The sequence below is a fragment of the Barbus barbus genome, assembly GCF_936440315.1.
Source record: "Barbus barbus genome assembly, chromosome: 1".
Classification (NCBI taxonomy): domain Eukaryota; kingdom Metazoa; phylum Chordata; class Actinopteri; order Cypriniformes; family Cyprinidae; genus Barbus; species Barbus barbus.
In genome coordinates this window covers 31348229-31374193 of record NC_136729.1, presented here as the reverse complement: position 1 = coordinate 31374193, position 25965 = coordinate 31348229, and the positions used below count along the sequence as shown (strand labels likewise).

Genomic DNA, 25965 nt, shown 5'->3' with positions numbered 1-25965 from the left:
GCTCTACGGACGATGCAATTTCCTCCACCCTCCACCTGGCTCTTACCCACCTAGAAAATAAAGACTCCTATGTTAGAATGCTGTTCATTGACTTCAGCTCGGCATTCAACACAATAATCCCACAACAGCTCATAAATAAGCTAAACCTGCTGGGCCTTAACAATTCCCTTTGTAACTGGATCCTGGACTTTCTAACCGGAAGACCTCAGTCAGTCCGTGTCGGCCACAACACCTCGAGCACTACCACACTGAGCACAGGTGCCCCACAAGGCTGTGTGCTTAGCCCGCTGCTCTTCACGCTGCTGACCCACGACTGCACTGCCAAGTTCAGCTCCAACCACATCATCAAGTTTGCTGATGACACAACAGTGGTAGGTCTCATCAGCAACAACGATGAAACGCACTACAGAGAGGAAGTGGCACAAACAATCTGTCCCTCAATGTGGAGAAGACAAAGGAGGTTGTGATGGACTTCAGAAGAAACTCCGTTGACCACCCCCCACTGACCATCGACAGCTCGACTGTGGAGAGAGTCAGCAGCACTAAATTCCTGGGGGTGCACATCACAGAGGATCTCACCTGGACCACCAACAACATGTCACTCTCCAAAAAGGCACAACAGCGCCTACACTTTCTCCGCCGGCTGAAAAGAGCAAGTCTCCCTCCACCCATCCTCACCACATTCTACAGAGGCACCATTGAGAGTGTGCTGACCAGCTGCATCACTGTCTGGTACGGGAACTGCAGTGCTGCTGACCGCAAGACCCTCCAGCGGACAGTGAACACAGCTGCAAAGATCATCGGTGCCCCTCTCCCCTCCATCCTGGACATCTTTCTTACACGATGCTCCAGCAAAACCAACAGCATCGTGAAGGACTCCACCCATCCCTCCCACAGTCTCTTCCAGCTCCTACCATCAGGAAGACGGTACCGGAGCATCAGAGCCCGCTCCGCCAGACTGCTCAACAGCTTTTTCCCCCAGGCTGTGAGAGCCCTGAACTCAAACCACCCCGCCCCCCTCTGAAACCCCATGCAAACCCCTACCTCCTGAACATGGACCACCCCCCACCCCAAACCTTACCACACCAAAGAAAAACTGTATGGAACCATTTTTTTTTTATTTTATTTTTTTTATTCTTATTCTTATTTTTCTTTACACTATGGACACTCTCCTCTATGTGCACTATGGACACTTTACACTATGGACACTTACACTTTACACTATGTGCACTATGGACACTTACACACACTGCTGCGTGTGCACAATCTCACAAAAGACTCAGCAATATATGTATGTTTACATGCTCATGCACTACAAATCATCCTGCACTGTTCCCCAACCAGCTGCTGACTCAAATGTCTCTCTTTGCACATGTACAGTATTTGTAAAGCATTCGTATAGTTTGTATTTTTTATCTTCTATTTTTTAGTTTGTATAGGGTAATATTTATGTGAAGCATTCGTATAGTTGTATTTTTTATCCTTTATTCTTTTAGTTTGTATAGGGTAAATACTTATATATAGTATACTTATAGTTAATCTGTCAGTAGGCTAGTAGTGTATAGGTTTATAGTGTTTTTTACTTCATTGTTTGTATGTCTGTATTTATGTAGCACCGTGGTCCTGCGAGACACGACATTTCGTTCCACTGTATGTCCCCACATGTAGCGGAATGACAATAAAGCTCAACTTGAACTTGAACTTGTTTATAAACCCCACATTGATACTTCTCTTATTATTTAAACAAGGAGACCTTGGGAGGTTGTGAATATATTTAATGAATAACAGCTTAAAGGGGTCATCGGATGCCCATTTCCCACAAGTTGATATGATTCTTTAAATTTGAAGCCCTTTAAATTTAGGCTGCTACTTATACTTGCCCTTGAGCAAGGCACCGAACCCCAAACTGCTCCTCGGGTGCCGCAGCAAAAATAGCTGCCCACTGCTCTGGGTGTGTGTTCACTGCTGTGTGTGTGCTCTTAGGATGGGTTAAATGCAGAGCACAAATTTCGAGTATGGGTAACCATACTTGGCCACATGTCATAACACTTTCACTTTCTACACAGAGCATGTAAAGCCAAACCACAGCTTTGTGTCATTTGTTTTTCAGGTCAGGTCTTTTCAAAGAACTGCTTGATTCATTCTGCTCATGTTATTAGTAAAGGTTATCATTGAATAACAGCTTAAATTTTAGTTTGTCCCTAATATAAAGCTGTTGTATCAATTCAATAGATTTGGTGAATAGTGCATAAATCATGTGAACTATGTTCATGTTTTTTATAATGCATCTTTTTGAGATGAGAAATTTTCACTTGCATTAGTTATTCATTAGTTCAGATTAAAGCAAGTAATTTCTTCAAAATGTCAGAAGGAAGAATCCCTTGAAGGAATTTAGCCGACACACTTATATAACATAAGACAGAAATTTATAAGAAATATGCATAGACAATAAATGTGGTTGTTTTAACATTAACGTTGTTTTAAAGGGATAGTTAACCCCAAAATAAAAAATTGCTCTAATTTGCTCTTAATTTACCCTCAGGTCATCCAAGATATAGGTGACTTTATTTCTTCAGTACAACAGCGAAAAAGATTTGGAGATTATGGTCATTCATAAAATGCAAGTCCACAGCTGCCATCATTTTGAAAGTTAAACAGGCAACAAAGAAATAATACCTGTGGCTCTTGGTGATATGTTGAGGTCTTAAAGGGTTAGTTCACCCAAAAATGAAAATTGTGTCATTAATTACTCACCCTCATGTCGTTCCAAACCCGTTAAACCTCCGTTCATCAGATGAGGTCTGAGAGCTCTCCCATGTGGTGCAGCTGACACAGAAGAGCATATGCTGTTTGCGTTCAGTGGATATCCTTCAAAATGGCACTAGGGAGGAGATGAATTTGAATAAAGTCGTTTTTTTTCTTTTCTTTTGCACATAAAACGTATTCTCGTTGCTTTGTAAAATTATGGTTGAACCCCTGATGTAGTAGTAGTAGTAGCCCTTTATATCACATGGATTATTTTACCGATCTCCTTGCTACGTTTCTGGACCTTGATCTTGTTGTCTATGCAGGGTCAGAGAGCTCTCAGATTCCATCAAAATATCTTAATTTGTGTTCCGAAGATGAACGGAGGTCTTATGAGTTTGGAACAACATGAGGGTGAGTAATTCATTTTTTGGTGAACTATCCCTTTAAGAAGTTAAAATGATCAGTTTCTGCAAGACGTGTGAAATTTGTGCAAAGTGTGTGCAATGCACTGTGCATTGTTTAAGCTGGCTTTCAGTTTAATATAATAACAAAAAACTACATTTTGGATTTTTATTCAACTAAGCTGGGCACACTGTGATCTGATCTGACCTGTATTTTTACTGTAACTGACAGATTCTGGCCAAAAAAAAAAATTCTTCCAGGATTGGAACGGGACTGGATTTTCTCCCAGTTTTTTTTGTTTGGGATTGGGACGGGAGGGGTTTGAAAATCCACTCCTGTGTCACCCTTTACTCAAGACCCTTTAGATTCCCAGGCCCATGTTGGTGCTTCTTCTCTTCAGTTCACCTCACTCATTTTCTACAGGGTTCAGGTCAGAACTGGAATGGTCATAGCAGAAGCTTGGTTTTGTGCTCAGTGACCCATTTTTGTGTTGTTTTTGAGGTTTGTGTTTGGATTATTGTACGGTTGGAAGATCCAAACATGGCCCGTTATAAGATTTCTAACAGATTCAGTCACTTATTGATTTTTTTTTTATCTGTTGGCATTTGATATAATCTATGATGCCATGTGTCTAAACAAGATGTCCAGGACCTCCAGCAGAAATATAGGGCCACAACATCAAAAATACAGCAGTATATTTCATTGTACACATGGGGCACTTTTTTTATCCCTGTGTTCACCAAACCCATCTTGAGTGTTTGCTACTAAAAAGCTCATTTTTTAGTTTAATCTGACCATAGAAGCCAGTCCCATTTGAAGTTCCAGTTGTGATTGCTGGTGTTTGTTTTTTGGATGAGCTAGGAGAATTTTTCTTGAAACCCTCCCAAACAACATGTGGTGACGCAGGTGCTGTTTGACGATTTTTTATTATAATTTTTTTTTATATAAAGGTTTTCTGACCCCAAGACTGAACTATTTTCTGCAATTCTCCACCTGTGGTCCTTGGAGAGTCTTTAGCCACTCAAATCCTCCTCCTCACCGTGCATTAGGACGATATAGACACACATCCTCTTCCAGGCAGTTTCGTAACATTTTATGTTGATTGGAACTTCTTAATTATTGCCAGTAATTGTGTCCAATGTGTATTTGAGAAAAAACATTTATTTCATAATGATGTTTCCCCCCCCATTTTAAAATCTTATTATCCAATGAAATGTTAGATTTTTGTAAATTATTTAAATAAAAGATCAAAAGGATTAACAATGCAGATTAATTTTCACCGCCGCCTTTGATCATATTTACCAAGGGTGCCGATATTTTCGGCCTTGATCGTAGATAATAGGTATAGGTTTTAGGTAATAATGTTGCAAATAATGTTCAATTTCTTGCACTGACCAATCGTTTTGCTTCATAAGACCTCTATAATATATATTCAGGAGCGATTTTTGTTGCCTATATATGCTTTTTTTGACTTTCAAAGTCATGGTTGCTGTGGACTTGAATTTTTAGAATCGCCAAAGACCATGGTTTCCGATTAAAAACCTTTTTTTACTGTTCTACTGAAGAAAAATTCACCTCCTGCTTGGATGGCCAGAGGTTAAATACATTTACAGCAAATTTTCAACCAGTCAGTTGAAAGTTGCACTTTATATATGCTGTGTATATGTATGTATGTATGTATGTGTTAGGGCTGCCCTTGACTAAGGATTTTTCTGGTCGACTAGTAGTCGTTCATTTTAAGCATTAGTTAACTAATCGCACGTTTATTAATAAACCATTTAAATAATTATAATGAGCCTTTAATTGCCTATATAGCCTAATAAGCTCTCAAGCACACGCTTAAAGCTTGCCACAGCGCACCGGTAGAAGAAATGATTATGAATGTGTCAGTGAAAAACAGTAAGGAGGCTGCATTAACATTTTAATAATTTGATTAACTAGTGCTTTCTTTGTAGAAGTCGACCGATATGGGGTTTTCTCTGGCCGATGCTGATATTTAGAAATCAGGGCAGCCGATGGCCAATATATGATGCCGATTTTTTTTTTTTATATAAAAAACATTATATATACATTAATACTTTAATGTATACTTTTAATACTTTAATACATTAATAAATACACAAGTAATCAAAAATCTATTTTTTTTTTGTGCACAAACTTTCATAAATAAAATAAATAATATAATAAACAAGAGTAGTGTTACACAGTAGCACCCAGCAGCATTTCTTAATTTTTGGTCTGAAGTGAACAAAAGTATATACAACAACTGAACTTCACTTGAACACTTGTTCTGAGTCTGAACTTTTTTTTTATTGGGTTAAATTCCATATTTGCCCATATTAATATTTCCATATTTGTCTTTTGTAATATTCACTAATGTTATATGCTTATGTGAATTACAAATGCTCTCTACTTATACCCATTCAAACATATTGACAGCGCAGAGTTGAGAGCTCCATAATCCACGTGACAGCGTGTCGCAGTTCTTCGGAAACTCGCCACTGCTTTCACAGGGATGTTCAGTTTAACCGGTTAACCGTTAACCGACCGTAAGAATTTTGACCGATTAGTACGATCAGTTAAATGGTTTAAAAGTCTTTTTTTCAGTAATTTTTCAAAATATTTAAAAAAATTGGGTTTTTTAGAGAGCGAAAGATACAGAGAGAGAAAAGTCGTGTATAAGTCGCATTTTATTATTTCATTCAGAAATAGGCTTAATGCCGACGCAAAATGTTTACAAACATTATAATAAACACTGTAAACATAGCTAGGCTATTTTAGTTCTCCTCACTCCATAACAAATTCTTTCAATTAACAGTATTTAGAAAAGAACAAGATTTAAAAATATAAGAAGCTAGCTATAAACGACAAGTCAAAACGAATGAATTTTGGCTAAAATGTAACTGAAACCAACGTTGGGTCTCTCATTCGACACAAATCAAATGTTTCCGTATTCGCAATGTATTTGAATGCCAAAATATTATTTATGTACTTCACTCGCGTTCCAATATCCACGTAAAATGTTTTGCATAACATCACGGGTGCGGGGATAACGCTTAACTGCACAGATTTGACTACATATTTAAACTGAGCAGTGTGTTTTTTTCCCATATGTTTGACTGACTGTATTTTATTATGATAATGAACAGGCTGCATTATTGTCAAGGTAGCAAAGCTTAACTGTGTGCGCTCATGTGCCATCGTTAGCTGAAGTTGTGTGAGAACACCGCATGGCTGCAGAGTATGAGTGGCTCTGTCTCACACGCAGCCTCAGAGGGAGAGAAATTCTCCAGTACAGAAACAGAATTGATAACGTCGGAGCTTATCTATACAATGCAGGCTACAATAATAATTTAGCCGCTCGGATCGTTACGAGGTTTTGGTACCCGTGCTTAAATGCAGCATTAGCCTAAACTAGAGCTCATTGAGGGCTCGTTAACTATACAGTTCCAAAAAGTTACACTCATTCTTTTTCCAAATGTTATTCTCATTCTCTCTCCAAAAGTAGCGTCATATTTAACCAATGAAATACAAGACTAGATTAAGAAGGAAGGATAAGAACTTGTCTAACCATTTTCTTGGGGACCCAGACAGCAAGCAGTGTTGTCTGGGCCAACACTATGTTGCTGTCTGGGGAGTTACCAGGTAGTTCTCTCTTCAAAAAGTTAGCAGGCAGAGGGGGACATCACAGGGTTATCCGTTGTGCCAGTGGAATGGCAATCTGCTTGCCGCACAAAGCAGCGTCACAGTTGCTTGCAGACGCACCTGTATATTAATTGGCCTAATTTTGCAGCACAGTTGGCCGATGCGATTAATTAAAAAAATGCCAAAAATCCGCCGATCAATCGGTTGACCTCTATTTCTTTGTTTTCAGTTTAAGAGATGAAGTCGGCGACACTGACTCGTCATCTCCAGTCGTGGTTTCATAGGGCTACTGATTACATAATAGGAGAATAGGCTATTTGTTTTCCATTTAAATTGGTTCGTTTGAAAGTAAACATTTCACTTTCTCTAGATATATTTTTAATTTATGTAAGGCCAAGATATACATGGCGTTTCGATCTTAAGTTTACAGACAGAGACGGCAGGAAGCGCATCCTGTTTGCTTTCATTATTTTACAAAAGCGCATTTTGTTATTGTGACTGCACACAAAATAAACGTAGAGTCTTTACAGATTTAAAAGATGTATTACTCTTATCTGTATGACCAAACATGAGGGAGTATTTTAACATCAAGTGTAGGCACCGGCGCCTCCATCTATCCTTCAGTGAGCGCTAATGTACAGCTTCCACACTCCACACAGACACTTGAACAGCACACATTTATCTGTTAACATTAGATTGAGCGGCCATATAAAGTTGCTAATATTTATATTTCAGGTCGATGAATGCTAGGCGAGTGTTTGGATGTCCTGCCTGATGTAGCTACTGTATTATAGCCATTAACGATCTGTCCGTCATGAACTGCGTGACTTCACCAGTGGATTTAATTATTATTATTATTATTATAATTTTTTTTTCAGCGAATAATACAATTTTGGTCGACTAATCAGTCGACTATTAGGGGGCAGCCCTAAAATAAATAAATAAATATATATATGCCTGAACATGAACTGAGGAAGTGCAGCTTTACGTCTCATCCGCGTCCTCTGTAAATGTGTGATTCATCTTTATTCCAAGGAATTCGCATGGTACACTGGCTTGTCATTTACTGAGAATTTGAGCCAAAAATACTGAAATGGGCGTACTACACATACGTACAGTCACAGACATTTCACCACGATGACATAACATAATTATGAATAAATTAAATGCAGTATTTCAACAAGAAATGTTGTTGATTGCAAATCTCTGACATTGCTTTAATTGAATGCTCTTCTCTTGTGCACATTGTTCTGAATGCTTCATTAATAGATATTTATGAATTGCTGTAACGCTACTGTACTGCACACTCGATCGCAGAAGACATTCACATAGTTCTCCCCCTTTCTGAAAATATCTTGCCTCAGGGAAAAATAAATGCATCTCGCTCTATTTTTAGAGCAGCCGATTTTAAAACCGTCCTTTTGAACAGCGCTGCTGATGTGAAGCAAATAAAGCCGTCGAGAGAGGCACGTGGCACCCCATGCTATTTAAAGAAGCATGTTACTGGGAGTGGGGGCCCAGGAGACACTTTGAATCCTCTACTGCGGCATCCAATGAGGAGGGAGGATCCCGGTTTACGGACGGAGAGGGGTGTGCTATTACATAACGCTGCAAACATGGGAACATCCAAGGGCAGTGAGGGATAGCACTTTGTTTTTCTCAAAGTTTTCCAGGTTGCAAAGAGAGAAACTTGGTGGAGAACTGTCTGCTTGTTACAATCCCTTGAAAAAAAATTGACTTGTTATGGATTAGTAAGTAAACCGTACTGTTAATGAACATAATCGTTAATCGCTTGAGCAATGAGTTCCACAACGTATGTAGAAAATGAAAACTAAAACTGCATTGTTGACAGCTAGCACAATGCAACAGTCGGGCGTATAAATAATCGTGTACCATTCTTCATTCTTGTAGATTCATTCACTTGCTATTCATTGTGTGAACATGCAGCTGCAGTAAATGCCTCATCAAATGCATGGCTTCTCTGTATGGCTGCATGTACGGCCTGGTCCGTGAGCCCGGGGAGGAGGAGTGCAGTGCATGTGATGCCGGGGGAAGCTGAGGCTCGTTTGTATTCAAGTGCTGCAGCTGTTCCAGACGAGGCTGCAGTGCTTGCCTGGTATTTTTAATCTCCTGTTCTTTTTTTAGCCTTCAGTTCAGAATATTTAGCAGCAGCAGCATCAGTGTGCGCTGTGAGGGGGTGTCTTCTCTCTTATAAGATCATTTTTCAGTTGACCATACTCCAGCTTTTAATCTTTTGATATGTAGCTTGAGAAGGTCGACAAAAACCCCCCTTTTTTTTTCTTTCATGTTTGTGATAACTAACAGTTACTAATTTGAAATTTAACGGGGTGTTTCTCTGTTGCTGCCTCACATGTTTGCAAAACTGAAATGCTTCTAACCTTGTGGTTTAGTGAAGGTTTATATTGCATTGTTCTTTGTTGTTTTTCATGTGCCAGACAGGAAGGGGCTGTGTCTGAATAATGTACAGTTTGTGTGAGAAATTAATGAATTCACTGAGCTGTTTAACGTCATTGTTTAGCTCTATACTTTAAAAAATAACTTGAATCACACTGACCCAAATTCCTCATCACTAGGTTTGGCATCACATTCCGAAGATTTTTCTCTGACATTTTCTAACAGATGATGCTCAAAATTTGTGAATATGCAGGCTTGGAGATATAATGCAGAAAATATTGCATAAAATTGTTGGAAACCTTTTATTGGGGTAGGTTTAGTTGTTACTTTTTCAGCACAATGCAAATAAAGTGAAAATTGTGTATAAAAAAAAAAAAATAAATAATAATAAAAAAAAAAAAATATATATATATATATATATATATATATATTACACACACACACTACTGTTCAGAAGTCTGAGATCAGAACATTTGTGCAAGGATTTATTAAACTGATCAAAAGTGACAGTAAAGGCATTTATAATGTTGCAAAAGCTTTTAGGCAAGGCAAGTTTATTTATATAGCACATTTCATACACAGTGGTAATTCAAAGTGCTTTACATAAAAGAAAGTGAAATAGAACATGCAAAAAAATAAACATGGAAATAAAAATAATAAAAACAAGGAATTTTAAAATGATATAGAAATAGATTTAAAATAAATTTAAAGAAAATGATTATACTTAAAATTCATTCCAGTCAGTTCGGACATATAGCACAGTGCTCATTCAACAAATGCACAGTTAAACAGATGAGTTTTGAGTCTTGATTTAAATGTGGCTAATGTTTTAGCACATCTGATCTCTTCTGGAAGCTGGTTCCAACTGCGGGCCGCATAATAGCTAAAAGCAGACTCCCCTTGTTTTGTGTGAACCCTTGGTATTTCTAACTGACTCGATCCTAATGATCTGAGTGGTCTGTTAGGTTTATATTCAGTGAGCATATCAGCAATATATTTAGGTCCTGGGCCATTGAGTGACTTATAAACAAGTAAAAGTACTTTAAAATCAGAATCAGAATCAGAATGAGCTTTATTGGCCAAGTATGTTTACACATACAAGGAATTTGTTGTAGTGACAGAAGCTCCACAGTGCAACAGAAGGACAGTAACAGGACAGGACACAGGTAATGAAACAAAATAACAGGAAATAGCCAATGACCAATGTACAAAGCAGCAAAAAAAAAGTAAAAAATACACAATATATAATATAGGCGACTATGTATGTACAGGTCAAGTATGTGCAAATTAGAAATGAGAAAATAAAATAAGTGAGTGTGGTGAATGGATAATGTATTAGTTGTGTGTTCTACGTTTATTTATTGAGTGTTCATGAGATGTATTGACTGAGGGAAGAAACTGTTCCTGTGTCTGGTCGTTCTGGTGCTCAGAGCTCTGTAGCGTCGACCAGATGGTAAAAGTTCAAAGAGGTTGTGTGCTGGATGTGAGGGGTCCAGAGTGATTTTACCAGCCTTTTTGCTCACTCTGGATAAGTACAGTTCTTGGAGAGTGGGGAGGGTTGTACCAATGATTCGCTCAGCAGTCCGGACTACCCTCCGTAGTCTTCTGAGGTCAGATTTGGTAGCTGAGCTGAACCAGACAGTTATTGAGGTGCAGAGGATGGATTCAATGATGGCAGAGTAGAACTGTTTCAGTAAGTCCTGTGGCAGGTTGAACTTCCTCAGCTGGCGAAGAAAGTACAACCTCTGCTGGGCCTTCCTGACAATGGAGTCAATGTGAATATCCCACTTCAGGTCCTGAGAGATGGTGGTGCCCAGGAATCTGAATGACTCCACTGCAGTCACGGTGCTGTTCATGATGGTGAGTGGGGGGAGAGCAGGGGGGTTTCTCCTGAAGTCCACGATCATCTCCACCGTTTTGAGCGTGTTAAGCTCCAGGTTGTTGAGACTGCACCAGACAGCCAGCTCCATAACCTCCTGTCTGTAAGCAGACTCGTCACCGTCCTGGATGAGGCCGATCAGTGTGGTGTCGTCTGCGAACTTCAGGAGCTTGACAGAGGGGTCTTTAGATGTGCAGTCGTTGGTGTAGAGGGAGAAGAGCAGTGGGGAGAGTACGCAGCCCTGAGGAGCTCCAGTGCTGATGGTTCGAGTGCTGGATGTTAATTTGCCAAGCTTTACTAACTGCTGTCTGTCTGTCAGGAAGCGGTTGATCCACTGGCAGACGGAGGTGGGGACGGAGAGCTGAGTTAGTTTATTTTGAAGGGTTTCCGGGATAATGGTGTTAAAAGCAGAGCTGAAGTCCACAAACAGGATCCTCACATAAGTCCCTGGTCTGTCCAGATGCTGCAGGATGAAGTGCAGTCCCATGTTGACTGCATCATCCACAGACCTGTTTGCTCTGTAGGCAAACTGCAGGGGGTCCAGTAAGGGTCCAGTGATGTCCTTCAGATGAGCCAGAACCAGTCTTTCGAATGATTTCATGGCTACAGACGTTAGTGCCACAGGTCTGTAGTCATTAAGTCCAGTAATTTTGTGTTTCTTTGGGACGGGGATGATGGTGGAGCGTTTGAAGCATGAGGGGACTTCACACAGCTTCAGTGATCTATTGAAGATCTGTGTGAAGATGGGGGCCAGCTGCTCAGCACAGATTTTTAGGCAGGCTGGTGACACACCATCTGGACCAGGTGCTTTCCTTCTTTTGTTCTTCCTGAAGACCTGGCACACATCGTCTTCGCTGATTTGAATTGTAGGTGTGGGGGAGAGAGGGGTTGCTGGAGGTGTGAATGGTTGTGTGGAGGGGTGTTCTGGGCGGGTGTGGGGTGATCGTTCAAAACGACAAAAGAACTCGTTTAAGTCGTCTGCCAGGTGTTGATTCTCCAGAGTGCTGGGGGGTGGTGTTTTGTAGCTGGTGATGTCCTTTAATCCTAGCCACACTGAAGCCGGATCGCTGGAAGAGAATTTGTTCCTGAGCTTGTCAGAATAATTCCTCTTTGCCACTCTGATCTCCTTTTCCAGTGTGTATTTGGCCTGTTTGTACAAGACTTTATCCCCCTTTCTGTGAGCATCTTCTTTGGCCTGACGGAGCTGTCTGAGTTTGGCAGTGAACCATGGTTTGTCATTGTTGTAGGTTAAATGAGTGCTGGTAGGAATGCACATGTCCTCACAGAAACTGATATAAGATGTTACAGTCTCTGTGAGCTCGTCCAGGTCATTTGCCGCAGCTTCAAAAACAGACCAATCAGTCAGGTCGAAACAGGCTTGTAAATCCCGCTCTGTTTCGTTAGTCCATCTTTTAACAGATCTTAATACAGGCTTCGCAGACTTAAGTTTCTGCCTGTAGGATGGAATAAGATGAACCAAACAGTGATCAGAGAGTCCTAAAGCTGCTCGTGGAACCGAGTGATATGCGTCCTTTATTGTTGTGTAACAGTGATCCAATATATTACTGTCTCTGGTGGGACATGTAACATGCTGTCTGTATTTTGGCAGTTCACGGGAGAGATTTGCTTTATTAAAGTCCCCGAGAATTATTAAAACAGAGTCCGGGTGTTGTTGTTCACTCTCTGTGATCAGATCAGCGAGTTTCTGTAGAGCTGTGCTCACGTGCGCTTGCGGTGGAATGTAAACACTCACGAGAATGAACGAGCAGAACTCCCGCGGCGAATAGAACGGCTTGCAGTTAATGAAGAGCGTTTCTAGATCTGAACAGCACATCTTCTTTAACACAGTTACATCTGTACACCACCTCTCATTGATGTAAAAGCATGTCCCGCCGCCGCGCGATTTCCCCGTTGATTCTGTGTCCCGATCTGCTCTTATCAGCTGGTAATTAGGCAGATGGATCGCGCTGTCTGGTATGTCGCCATTCAACCAGGTTTCCGTGAAACATAGAGCAGCAGAGTTAGAAAAGTCCTTGTTTGTCCGGGAGAGCAGAAGGAGTTCGTCCGTTTTGTTGGGTAGAGAGCGGAGATTCGCCAGATGGATGCTAGGCAACGCCGTTCTAAATCCGTGCTGACGAAGTTTCACGAGCGCGCCGGCTCGCTTACCCCGTCTGCGCCTCCTGTAGCGTTTGACCAGAGCTATGGCTCCGCCAACTACAATGTCCAGCAAAACGTCCGAAAAATCAAAAACCGGTAGAAGATTTTGTGGTGTGTTCTGCTAAATGTTCAGCAGATCATCCCTGGTAAAGCTGATCTTATTTGAAAAACAAAAAACAGGAAAAACAAACAAAAACAATACAAACACTGAGTAGCAACGCACAATAGCTGCCATCAGCGGCGCCATTTTGGGTCAAAAAAAAAAAAAAGAAAATCAATAGAAAATCAATCCTAAATGTAACTGGAAGCCAGTGTAAGGACCTGAGGACTGGTGTGATATGCTCAGATTGTCTGGTTCTATTCAGAATCCTGGCAGCAGCGTTCTGGATGAGCTGCAGCTGTCTAATGGTCTTCTTGGGAAGGCCGGTGAGGAGACCATTACAGTAATCCACCCTGCTGGTGATAAAGGCATGAACAAGTTTCTCCAAGTCTTGACTGGAAACAAAACATCTAATTCTTGCAATGTTTTTGAGATGATAGTATGCTGATTTAGTTACTGCTTTGACATGACTACTGAAACTAAGGTCTGTCTCCAGAATCAGCCCAAGATTTCTGACTTGATTTTTAGTTGTTTGACCCCTAGAGTCAAGGTATGCATTCAACTTGAGAACTTCATCTTTGTTTCCAAATGCAATGATTTCAGTTTTCTCCTTGTTTAACTGAAGAAAGTTCTGGCACATCCAACTGTTAATTTCATCAATGCATTGGCAGAGGGAGTCAATGGGGCTGTAGTCATTTGGAGATGAGGCTAGGTAAATCTGGGTATCATCAGCATAGCTGTGATAGGCAATTTGGTTCTTCATCATTATCTGACTTTTAAATAAATGCTGATCTTGTGAAAAAATATTATCATGGTTTCCACAAAAATATTCATCAGTACAACTGTTTTCAACACACAATAATAATAATAATAAGACATGTTTCTTCCCTTTTGCCTTCAGAACTGCTTTAATTCTTCATGGCATAGATTCAATAATTGTGTTGGAAACAATCCTCAGAGATTTTGGTCCATACTGACATGATAGCATCACGCAGTTGCTGCAGATTTGTCCATGATGCGAATCTCCCGTTCCACCACATCTGGTGACTGTGGAGGCCATTTGTGTAAAGTGAACTCATTGTCATGTTAAAGAAACCAGTCTGAGATGATTTGAGCTTTGTGACATGGTGCATTATCCAGCTGGAAGTAGCCATCAGAAGATGGTACACTGTAGTCATAAAGGGATGGACATGGTCAACAACAATACTCAGGTAGGCTGTGGCATTTAAACGATGCTCAATTGGTACTAAGGGGCCCAAAGTGTGCCAAGAAAATATCCCCCACATCATTACACCACCACCACCAGCCTGAACCGTTGAGACAAGGCAGGATGGATCCGTGCTTTCATGTTCTTTACGCCAAATTCTGACCCTACCATCTGAATGTCGCAGCAGAAATCGAGACTCATCAGACCAGGCAACGTTTCTCCAATCTTCTATTGTCCAATTTTGGTGAGCCTGTGCGAATTGTAGTCTCCGTTTCCTGTTCTTAGCTGACAGGAGCGGCACCCGGTGTGGTCTTCTACTGCTGTTGCCCATCTGCTTCAGGGTTCGACGTGTTGTGTGTTCAGAGATGGTATTGTGTATACCTTGGTTGTAACGAGTGGTTATTTGAGTTACTGTTGCCTTTCTGTCATCTCTAACCAGTCTGCCCATTCTCCTCTGACCTCTGACATCAACAAGGCATTTTCGTCCACACAACTGCCGCTCACTGGATACTTTCTGTTTTCTGGCCCATTCTCTGTAAACCCTAGAGATGGTTGTGCGTGAAAATCCCAGTAGATCAGCAGTTTTTGAAATACTCAGACCAGCCCGTCTGGCACCAACAACCATTCCATGTTCAAAGTCACTTAAATCCCCTTTCTTCCCCATTCTGATGCTCGGATTGAACTTCAAGTCGTCTTCACCACATCTAGATGCCTAAATGCATTGAGTTGTTGCCATGTGATTGGCTGATTAGCATTTTGTTACCAAGCAATTGAACAGGTGTACCTAATAAAGTGGCCGGTGAGTGTGTATGTATATTAGGGGTGGCACGGTACACCGATGTCACGGTTCGGTACGCACCTTGGTTCGGGGGTCACGGTTCGATACGATTTCGGAACAACAGGAAAAAAGAAATCTACTATGCTTGTGTATATATAGTTGAAGTGATCGCGCGCGCACACACACTCATGTCTGGTTTGCTATACTTTTGGGGACTCTCCATAGGCGTAATGCTTTTTCTACTGTACAGACCGTATTTTCTATTGCCCTACACCAACCCTACACCTAAACTTAGCCCTCACAGGAAACTTTCTGCATTTTTAGATTTTCAAAAAACGACATTCTGTGTTTTTGTTAGCTTGTTTACTCATGGGGACCTCAGAGTAGGTGAATAGAAAAACAGGTATACACACACACACACACGCGTCACCATTGGAACGCGACTAAAGTACAAAGCCTAGAATTTACATAATAAATAATAGTTCAGCATTCAGATAAGTTGCATCGCAAATATGGAAATATTTGGATTTGTGACGATTGAGAGAGGTAGGATACACGAGCATAAAGCTCCATTTTGCAAACAGTTGAGTGCGCAAGCCTTAAAGTATACTCCTTTGTCAGTCTATGTGAGAGACGCATTCAGAATCAGCACATGGTCACTGTCTAGTGGGCTTTGCTTTCAAGTGCGCAACTCATGGTTAAAGGGATCCCCGGGTATTAAGACACATGTATAGTTTAATATAACGTAAATGATGTCTCTTATATATTTAATATTATATGACATATTTCAGTAAGATACATAATTTGTTATTGTAACGTAATAAATGTAATATTAATATGTAATTTAAAGAAATAGTTTAATTTAGCTCAAAGGGAGTCATTTATGATTTTATAGGGAATTTGAACAGAATCACGGTTTCTCGGCAGCGATTCATTGACCGAGCCATATAACATCAACTCTGCACTGGATATTAAAATCCCAAATATAGTGAAAACACTATTTAATAGTACAGTAACAAGATCAGCAGTTTAAGACATTAACTTGTAAGCGCAAAATACAAGATACTTCTCTTTTCAATATAAGGCTTTATTTGATAAATATAAGACATGTAAACTAATCTAACACATGAACATATTCACATGTTGCAGAAAGAGAAAGCGAGGAAAGGATGAGTTTAAGAGAATGAAAATGCGATATCCCAAGTTTACAGCAATATGTGCTATTGCGAAGACCTGAACAACCATCAATCACTTATTTAACCCTCGCTTTGAGTTTCTCAATGAGGCTAAAATTTGTAGTAAACTGCACCGACTCCGCAAAAGTCTGGAGGTTACTTGCTTGCTTTGCCTCTGGGATTGCCTTTTGTCGTCGTCGTCATGGGGGGTTTTCCCAAGTTTGCTGATTGGTTGGATGTTCAGTAGTCGTTGAAATGACGTCTTGGGCGTTGACTGCAAATGCGGAGTTGGTCTGTTTGAAGCGAGTGCAGTCGGAGCTGAACTTTGCAGCAAACTTACATTAGAACACGAAACTCCACGGAAAGAAAATAAACTAAAAGAATAAGAATAAAAGGACGTAACGAGACTAGGTGGTTTTTCTTCTCATCATGGTAGAGGCTGGCACGTGGGCCAGAGCACGCTCAAAGAGCAGCGTCAAAACACAGTGGCAAAAGAGAAGAGGAGAGAGAAGAGAGCTAAGAGGACCAAGAGAGAGTTTGATGGTGTCCTGAGTTTTTAAACTCTGCTTTCAGACCATCCCATCTGGACGTCTTGACCAGTTAGATACTGTCCTTGCTTGGGGTGTTGCTCTGTTCCTCCACGCAATCAATAAATCAACATGTTATCTGTTCAGTCAGAGGTCCGAACTTTACAGGCTCTTGCAAAGTATACTTTTGAACATGATTTCTATAACAAGACTGATGCATTTAACAAAGAATTGATTGGAAGAAACATTTAAAGCATGATTTTTCAAACATACCAAACACGCATCTGAATCCTTCAGCTATTCAATAGTGATAAAAAAAACGTACATAATATTTGATTAAAACATGATAATCTAATGTGTGGGTTACAAACATAATATAGGTTATTTCTATGCAGAGAAATAATTCATAAGTCCTTTTAAGTTGATTTTTAGTGCATATGAAAAGATTGTCTCTGTGTGGTTCTATGGAGAATAAGAGGCATGTTCTGTGACGACCAGAGAGAGGTTAAAAGGTATGGGGGGAGAACAGCCCAAGAGAGTCTGTAGCTCGTGATTTTCAAGTCTTGATTATAATATGTGTGTGTATATATATATATATATATATATATATATATATATATATATATATATATATATATATATATATATATATATATATATATATATATATATATATATATATATATATATATATATATATATATATAAACCAGTCTTAAGTCGATGGAGTATATTTGTAGCAATAGCCAAAAATACACTGTATGGGTCAGAATTATTGATTTTTCTTTTGTCAAAAATCATTAGGACGTTAAGTAAAGATTATGTTCCATGAAGATATTTTGTAAATTTCCTACTGTAAATATATAAAAACTTAATTTATGATTAGTAATATGCATTAAGAACTTCATTTGGACAAATTTAAAGGCGGTTTTCTCAATATTACGATTTTTTTGCATCTTCAATGTACTGTGTAATATTTCACAGTATTACTGTTTTCATGTATTTTTGATCAAATAAATGCAGCCTAGCTGAGACTTCCTTCAAAAATATGAAAAAAAATCTTACTGATCACAAACATTTGAGTGGTAGTGTAGTTTAAGATCAAGTTTAGTATGTATTTTGTTTGTTTGTCATGTTCCATTTGCATGTTGTAGTATTTTTATATTTTTTATCATTGTGTGATATTGTGATTTTTAGTTTTGAATTGGTACATTTCTTATGTATAAAAAAGCACATTATAATGCATTTACATTTCTTCATGAATTTGTCTTGGTATAAGTAAAGGACAAGGTTATTTTGCTGTTATGAAATTCTAAACCGGTTAGAGCCTTGAAAAGCAAGACAATGACATAGTTAATGTAGTTTGTTGATTGTGCATTACCCATAATAGCCATCGTGGAAGGGTGCTCTTAATTTGACTTAAATCGAGATATTTTTGCACCTTTCTGCAGACAGGATGTAAACAGATGCATCTTATTTAAACTGGATGTCTAGTTAAACTGTAAAGTAGAGATGTGATACGATACAGCTGCGTTAAATATGTGCTGTCTTTTTACCAAGCAGGGTTTTTCTGAATAAGACTCCCATTCATTCACATTTCCAGCATGTGTTTGCAGACATTGCTCCAGGTGTGTTATGAGATGGAGGCATTTGGCCATAGAGCAGCATTCATACAAATTTTCCCCATCTCTGTCCTCACCTAGCAGTACATGCTTGAAGCGTTTCGTCCCAACCAGTGTTTTTTCCTCCGCTCATGTGGAGTAATGTATTGTAAATGTGCTTAAAAATAACTGGGAAAATGGTTCCCTTGCCTCTAACTGTGTGCCGCCCCCTCCCGACTGTACTCTCCGTTAGCCGCTTGCCTTTCACTCTTCCCTTTCTATTTTTAACTGCCCCCAGGATCAGTCCTCATTCGCTCCTCCCTTGCGCTGTCTTATTGTTAGTCATCCACCCCTCCCTCGCCATACTCTCTTGTGTTACTCCAGCCGGTGTATGCGGGCTGCCCATGTAAATCTTTAATCAGTGCTGACATCTCTGACACCAAAGATGCCAGGCTAAAGGGTGGGGATGTGTGCCCCGTGTCCTTGATGCATGGTGAACAAGGAACCGAGCATGAATTCATGCTTTTCTGCTCTTTCTATAAATGGGAAGCCGTTTCCCTCTTTGCTTGCCTCCAAGCTATTTTTTGCAAAGGTGAACTGCATTTGGGGGGTGACAGGGCTTGTTGTCTAGGTGAAGCCAGGACAGCTAATCAAAAACTGTCATTTCCATGCTTTCATTGGCACCTAGGTTTAACATGTCTGAGAGTCCCTGGACTCTTCTGTTTTTTAAATGGAAAAAATAGTTAGTTTTTATAGCCGAATTTAATGACATCTTTCTTCTCTCACGAAAGTAATAGCTTGCACTGTTTATCAAAATGCGTAATTGCACCTCCTATCAGCGTGTCTTTACACATACATTGAGGTGATGTGCGTTTAGTGTGCTTGATAATTTACATTCTCCCCTCAGTAATATCCGGCTGACTCTTGTCTTTTTCCCTGTAGTTGTGACTGGGGCCACCGATGGAATCGGAAAAGCCTATGCGGAGGAGGTAAGACTCCTTAGGTTTTATTTGTGTTTTTTCCCCCCTCTCTTCACAGAAATCACTATGAGTCATCATTCTAGAGGTCTCAGTCAGAGTTCAGGGAAAACTCCGCTCTCAAAGGTTTGCCTCGTACATTCGACAAACCAGCAAGCATTTGCCACCCTGCTGCTACTCATTTCTACCATTTCATGGCCTTTATGAATTGCGCTTTTTATTATATACTATTTTGAATGATTATACTAAATGAGATCTGATTCCATAATAGTGTACTAGGATGAGTAGGAGCATTTTGATGGTAATACGAATAGAAATGGGGTGATTTGATTGTGGAGGCTAGATTACTTATGATCTGATCCTGAGCGATTTAATGTATAATCAAAGTAAAGTAATAAAATTAGAATAATAATGTATAATGTGAAATGTTTCTGATTCTGTGCAGCTTGCTCGACGAGGTTTTGCTATCGTTCTCATCAGCCGTACTCAAGAGAAGCTGGATGAAGTGTCCAAAGCTATCGGTAGGCATCTCCTTAGACTTTTTAAATAAAACTGTGTGGACCTCTTTTAATAAATGCAAGCAGAATTAATATTTTCGTAAATCATTCATACAGTTGTTCTGACAGATTTTCATGAAAGTGCTTGTATTATCAATTTTAGTTAATATAAAAAAATATACCTGCTCCCAAACATGCATTAATCATGCGTGAAACATCAGAACATTTTGTGCTCTTTTAGGGAAAATAAAGACACTACATTTATTTATATTATTTATTTATTATTATATTATCACTTTAATTCAATTTTTATTACGCATATGGACAGTTAGTCTATTTTGCGTGTAAGGAAATTACTGGCCCCAAACCTGAGAAGGGAGTCCAGAAGTTCCCACAGCATTCCTGTACACGTAATTCATACAGTTATAATTCACGGGGGATATTTTTATATTTATTGTTTGTGAATAAGCGTGGCCAGTTTACAAAATTATTGTTTCTAAGGATTAATGAAGCATTTGTAATTCAGGAGGAGTGTTTTCAGGGAAGGTCCGCATTACATGCACTATGGAAAACATAAAAATATGTGATCCTAAGTCTGTTGTTGTGTGTGCATTGTGTTGCTGTAGAACAAATATCATTAAATTAAAAAAAAAAATATTTGAATCATTAACAATTTTATACGTATAATCCATTGTTGGTTGTTCTTTATACCACTGGCACCACAAGAACAAAGCAAAAGCAGGATGTCCTAGTATGGCATCGTTGAATGAATGGAGCAGCAGTGGCTGAATCACAGATGCCCTCCCCCCATTCATTTTTTCTTTTCCTTTGGTTGGCTGACTCCTGATCTGAGGAGGATGACATGATTTAGAGCATGCACGCACATATGTGCACCCATGTGCTGGCAAATGTGCGTTTGTGTTTGCTGCAGAGGACCTGTGGGGTACCTATTCGTGTGTGTGTATGTGTGAGAGAGAGAAAGTCGTGAGCAGCGAGTGCTGCTCCTGTTTGTGAGGCAGAGTGTGTCTCCCTCTGCTAAATGAATGTGGATGTTAATGAGCTGAGTTATTTTTAGCTCTGTGTTGAAAGGCAGGCACTCTGCCAATTGAGCTGCCTGGCTGCTGCAGCAGAGCGCGACTTCACAGATGGAGGTGGATCCTGGAGATGTCATGGCGGGGATGAGAGAGAGTGAGAGAGCATCGACTGGCAGAAATCAGCCCAGTGACCTCCACTGAACACTGGCAAATACAGTCATGTGCATCTTTCATCAGATGCAGCTGGAATTATTTGACAAAAGAGATGGACGTAATCTTACCTCTCTTACATGCGTGTCATTGTCCTCCAGATGGGCGGGACTTCTGTATGGTGTATATTATATTATACTTGTGTTTTATACAGTATTTATTAGGGCTGCATGATTAGTAAAATTAAACTAAAATCACAATATGTCTTAGTGGGGTTTCAAGAAATGAACATGAAGTAAAATATGAAGCTGGGCACTGTAGAGATGTAACGTTAAAGAAAATTTAAAAATTGCTTATCATGGTTACAGAGACCAAAATGATCACGGTTATTAGTATTATCATGGTATTGTTACAATGTGCTGGAAATGTTCGGATAGTACTAACACATAAATCTTTTCACAAAGTTTAATATTTCAAGTCTAATTATCTAATAACATATGAAATGTTAAAATAAAACTTTGAAAAGGTGTCATGAAATGTTAAACCTCACATTTCAGCCTTTAATAAAGAAAAGGGTTGTCACAATGATAACTGATTAATAAATGATTTTGTGTTTTATCTGCTCCATAAATAATTCTAGATACCTATTGTTTAAATGTGTAGAATCCAAGCTTGTTTTTCATTAACCGGTCAAAATTTACAGCAGGACATGCAAATTTGGTCCGTTATTTTGACCAGACAAAAACTGCACACAGGCTGAATGTAAATTGAACACCACTCTCTGACAATAGGTGGCGCTTATGGAACAGCAGAATTACAGCTGTTTCCCATAACCTTCATGGATAAAGCAGCATTGCGAATAATGCTGCCTTCACGTGCTATCGGAATTATTGTAACTATGAGTTTCATTGTCGGAATCTGGACATGAACGGCCTTAGGGAGACCTTATGTGCAATTTCCGACCTAAGAAACTTGTATTTGCGAAAATTCCGATAGCATGTGAAGGCACCTTCAGAACATTAATTAGGTATTACATGGAGCGAAGATGAAAGCAAAATGACATTAAATCTTTTCTGACTGTTAGAGCCTTCAGAGGAATATTCATATAATTAATTAATTCCCATATTCATTTGTATAATTGCCCTAGCACTCTTTTAAAACCTCCCAGCTTTTTGCCAAGTTTTCACGCAAAATTTAACTAATTTGCTCAATCTGGAAAAAACACCGCAATGCAATCCTCTGGACTCTTTAGGTCAATACCAATTACAATTTTGGGCCAAAATGTGCAGTCTTACAAGCAACCACATCAAACCTGGAGCTTATTTTATTTTATTTCATTTTAAATCATAATTACAGCCATACAGTATTTATTTTGTATTTACATGTCAAACAGAAATTTGCAGACATCCGTTAATCAGTAAAGTGGGTTCTGACTAATGCTAATGACATCACAGTGATGGCGTATTGGCCAAAATTGTGCCAAAATGTACCATTTTCCCAAATGTGTCCAATTGATATCACTTTCAGAGCTGTTTAATGAAAATGATAATGACTGACACACACACACCAAAAAAGAAGAAAAAAAACCCGCATAACAAATTCTCATCAGGTTATGTGTAGTTTTATTAGGATATGGTATCTTTTTTTTACCTCCATTTTCCTAGTGTGACTTTCTGAGTGCAAATATACATGCCACATTTCTCTCAATGAAGCAGAGCTGTGTCTACCAGAGCGAGTATTGAATGGACTTCTTTCTTTTCTTTCATTCACTCTCCTCTCTCCCGTCCATATTCTCAGATATATTCTGTAATTAAAGTAGCCTACTTTTACAATAGAACATTTTAGTGCATTTTACAGAAATGAATCATGCTCTTGTGACTGCAGTTGTAGTTTAAGTGACATACTTGCAGTTATTTGATGATAGTTATCTTCATTTATTGGAATTTTTACATTGAAAACAGTGTCTCGCTTTCAACATTCCTAATGTTTTGCAATTGTCTGCTTTTCCTTTTTCCCCCTCCAGAGAGCAAGTATAATGTAGAGACCAAAACCATTTCTGTTGACTTTGGATCTGTGGACATCTACCCTAAGATTGAGTCTGGACTGGCCGGACTGGAAATAGGAGTTTTAGGTATATTACTTATCTGTAATTTAGATGATAGTGGGAGACTGTACAGACTTATTTGGTCTTTTTTTTTTTTTTTTATTACCTGCCCTTTAAATTTTTGGATGTCTCTTCCTCCTGCAGTTAACAATGTTGGGGTGTCTTATTCCTACCCAGAGTTCTTCCTCAACATTCCTGATATTGACAGTGTGAGTTTGTGTAGCCATTTGTGCATTATGCAAAATTACCATTTGATTAATAGAAGTGTAATTGTCTGTTGTGATCTGTTTCGTTGTTGTTTGTTTTGGTTTGTAACGTATTGACAGTTGTGATTGCAGTTCATCAACAGTATGATCAACATCAACATTACATCAGTTTGTCAGGTAAGAGAAATTTGCTTCTCACTCAAGTCTTAGAAACAGCCTTTACTCATCCACTGTGAGTCTGAAAACCAAGTCTATGTATGATGTAACAGTACAACATTTCTCCAATACCCATAGCTGATTATTCAGAATGACATCTGCCGATACTGTTAAAAATATCTTCCAGCTAATGCTGTGAACTATACTGGGACAATCGCATGGTACATTGCTATAATATTAGAGATGCTTATTTTAATGTCCTACAATGTCAGTGCTTCAGCCTGTCACAGTTAAGAGTGTCAAAACAGCATTTGTTTTCATTTGTTGATAAAATGGACGGAATTTGAGAGCCAAGTAAAAAAAAAAAAATCAAAAGTAACAAAGCTGCAATTACTGGATGGGATTCGAATTGCAAATAATGTTTGATAAAGGGTTAGTGGACCTGGCAACCCTGCCTTGAACTACTGGTGATTCATAGGTTCAAATTGACTCCATTAACTGCACAATATTTTTAAAGTGAGATTGTGTTAAAGGGGTCATATGCGATTTCAAGTTTTCCTTTCTCTTTGGAGTGTTACAAGCTGTTTGTGCATAGATATGATCCCTGAAGTTGCAAAGACTAAAGTCTCAAAACTAAAGAGGTATTCTTTATAAAAGTTAAGACTCTGCCACGCCCCCTAAAACGGCTCATTCAAACACGCCCCCACATGTCTACGTCACAGTGTGGGAAGATTTGCATAACACTGCCCAAATGTACACGCAAAGAAAAAAGGCAGAACGATTATTCTCGCTGCAGTATTGTTGCTGCCGCCGGCGCCATGTCGTGGAGACGCTGTGTTTCGTTGTGAAAGCGAAAGTACGGTGTTTGGGCTTCCAAAAGTTGTATTTACAACACTGTTCCAGAACAGTTCAACCCAAATATTAGAGTGTGTGCAGCGCATTTTACGGAGGAATGTTTCCTGAACCTGGGAGTAGCCTGCCAGCTATGCTCAAAGGCTGTTTCTATAAAGTGGGGCAATTACAACTTTGCAAGCACCGTCTGGTGCTTCTGACTCACAGCCTTTAAGTACGTTTTCTTATTTCAAACGCGAGTTTTGAGCAGTGTAGAGTAGCGTTTGTTGTTTCTCTGATCACAAATGCAGACATGGTAATGTTTAAAAAGACAGTATAAGTCATTATAATCAGTAATTATGTCCCCACTGGATGCAACAAATGCCTCATTTATAGTGGGTTTTATTGTTTTGGTCTCATCGCGCTGGGACACGGCATCACAACATGGTAAGGGGCGCAACATTTCCGTCTCACGCTTGAGGTATTCGGCCAATCGCAACGCACTGGATAGCTGGCCAATCAGAGCTTGCCTCGCTTCTCAGAACGATGAGCTTTGTAAAAATCGGCGTGTTTCAGAAAGGCGGGGCATATAGGAGCAACAATAATGTACAGTATGTGCAAAATAATGTGTTTTTTGAACCTTAAACCGCATAAACACATTGCATTACACCAAAGAAACAAAATAATGTTCTTTTTAACAACGTCATATGACCCCTTTAATGTTTTATCGACAGGCCTAAATTCTACACACAACATTTTCTGCACACACAAGTTGAATTCTGACATGTTTTTCTGCCCACTTTTGATTGACAGAATATTATTGGCCTTTATCATTTACTGATATCGGTATTGATTGGATTTTGCGGTTGTTACTAATTATTGGCCGATACATCTGTTCATCTCTAGTATAAATGACAAAAACAGTCATTGCATAGTTTTTATAATTTGTTACAAAATTATAATTTACTTTTTGTTCATTTTTTTTGCTGACATGGTTTTAAGATGCCCTCTTTGCCTACATTTTACTAACAGAAATATTGTATGTCCTGCTTCTATATTACCTTACTGTGTCTTGACAGGCCAAATTTCTGAACACAAAATAAGTGCTCTTGGCGTTTTTATGTGTATGTGTTAATTCATTCACTGATTTGCTATTAGAAATTTGCAGAATTCCTTTTTGCATTCTGATTGTAAGAGTGTTTTCATATTACAGTGAACTTTATCAAGGAAAAAATTATTCCTCATAATGTGATTAACAAATTTGACTCATTCATGAAAAAAAGTATACTTCACTTCCTATATAATGCTCAGGAAAGTTGAGTGTAGCTCACTGCCTCTTCAGTTCTATATTATACAGCCAGTCTATGCTGCCACCT

At 39.2% G+C, this 25965-nt stretch overlaps 1 protein-coding gene across 1 annotated transcript in view; it reads left to right on the top strand.

The window, feature by feature from the left end:
• LOC306874040 (very-long-chain 3-oxoacyl-CoA reductase-B) overlaps positions 1 to 25965 on the top strand; it is a 43263-nt gene that overhangs the window by 11258 nt on the left and 6040 nt on the right. The window contains exons 2-6 of the mRNA XM_079423755.1: positions 19577 to 19623; positions 20057 to 20132; positions 23316 to 23423; positions 23541 to 23605; positions 23735 to 23779. Of these exons, the coding sequence (XP_079279881.1) occupies positions 19577 to 19623; positions 20057 to 20132; positions 23316 to 23423; positions 23541 to 23605; positions 23735 to 23779 (341 nt within the window). The remainder of the gene's footprint in view (positions 1 to 19576; positions 19624 to 20056; positions 20133 to 23315; positions 23424 to 23540; positions 23606 to 23734; positions 23780 to 25965) is intronic.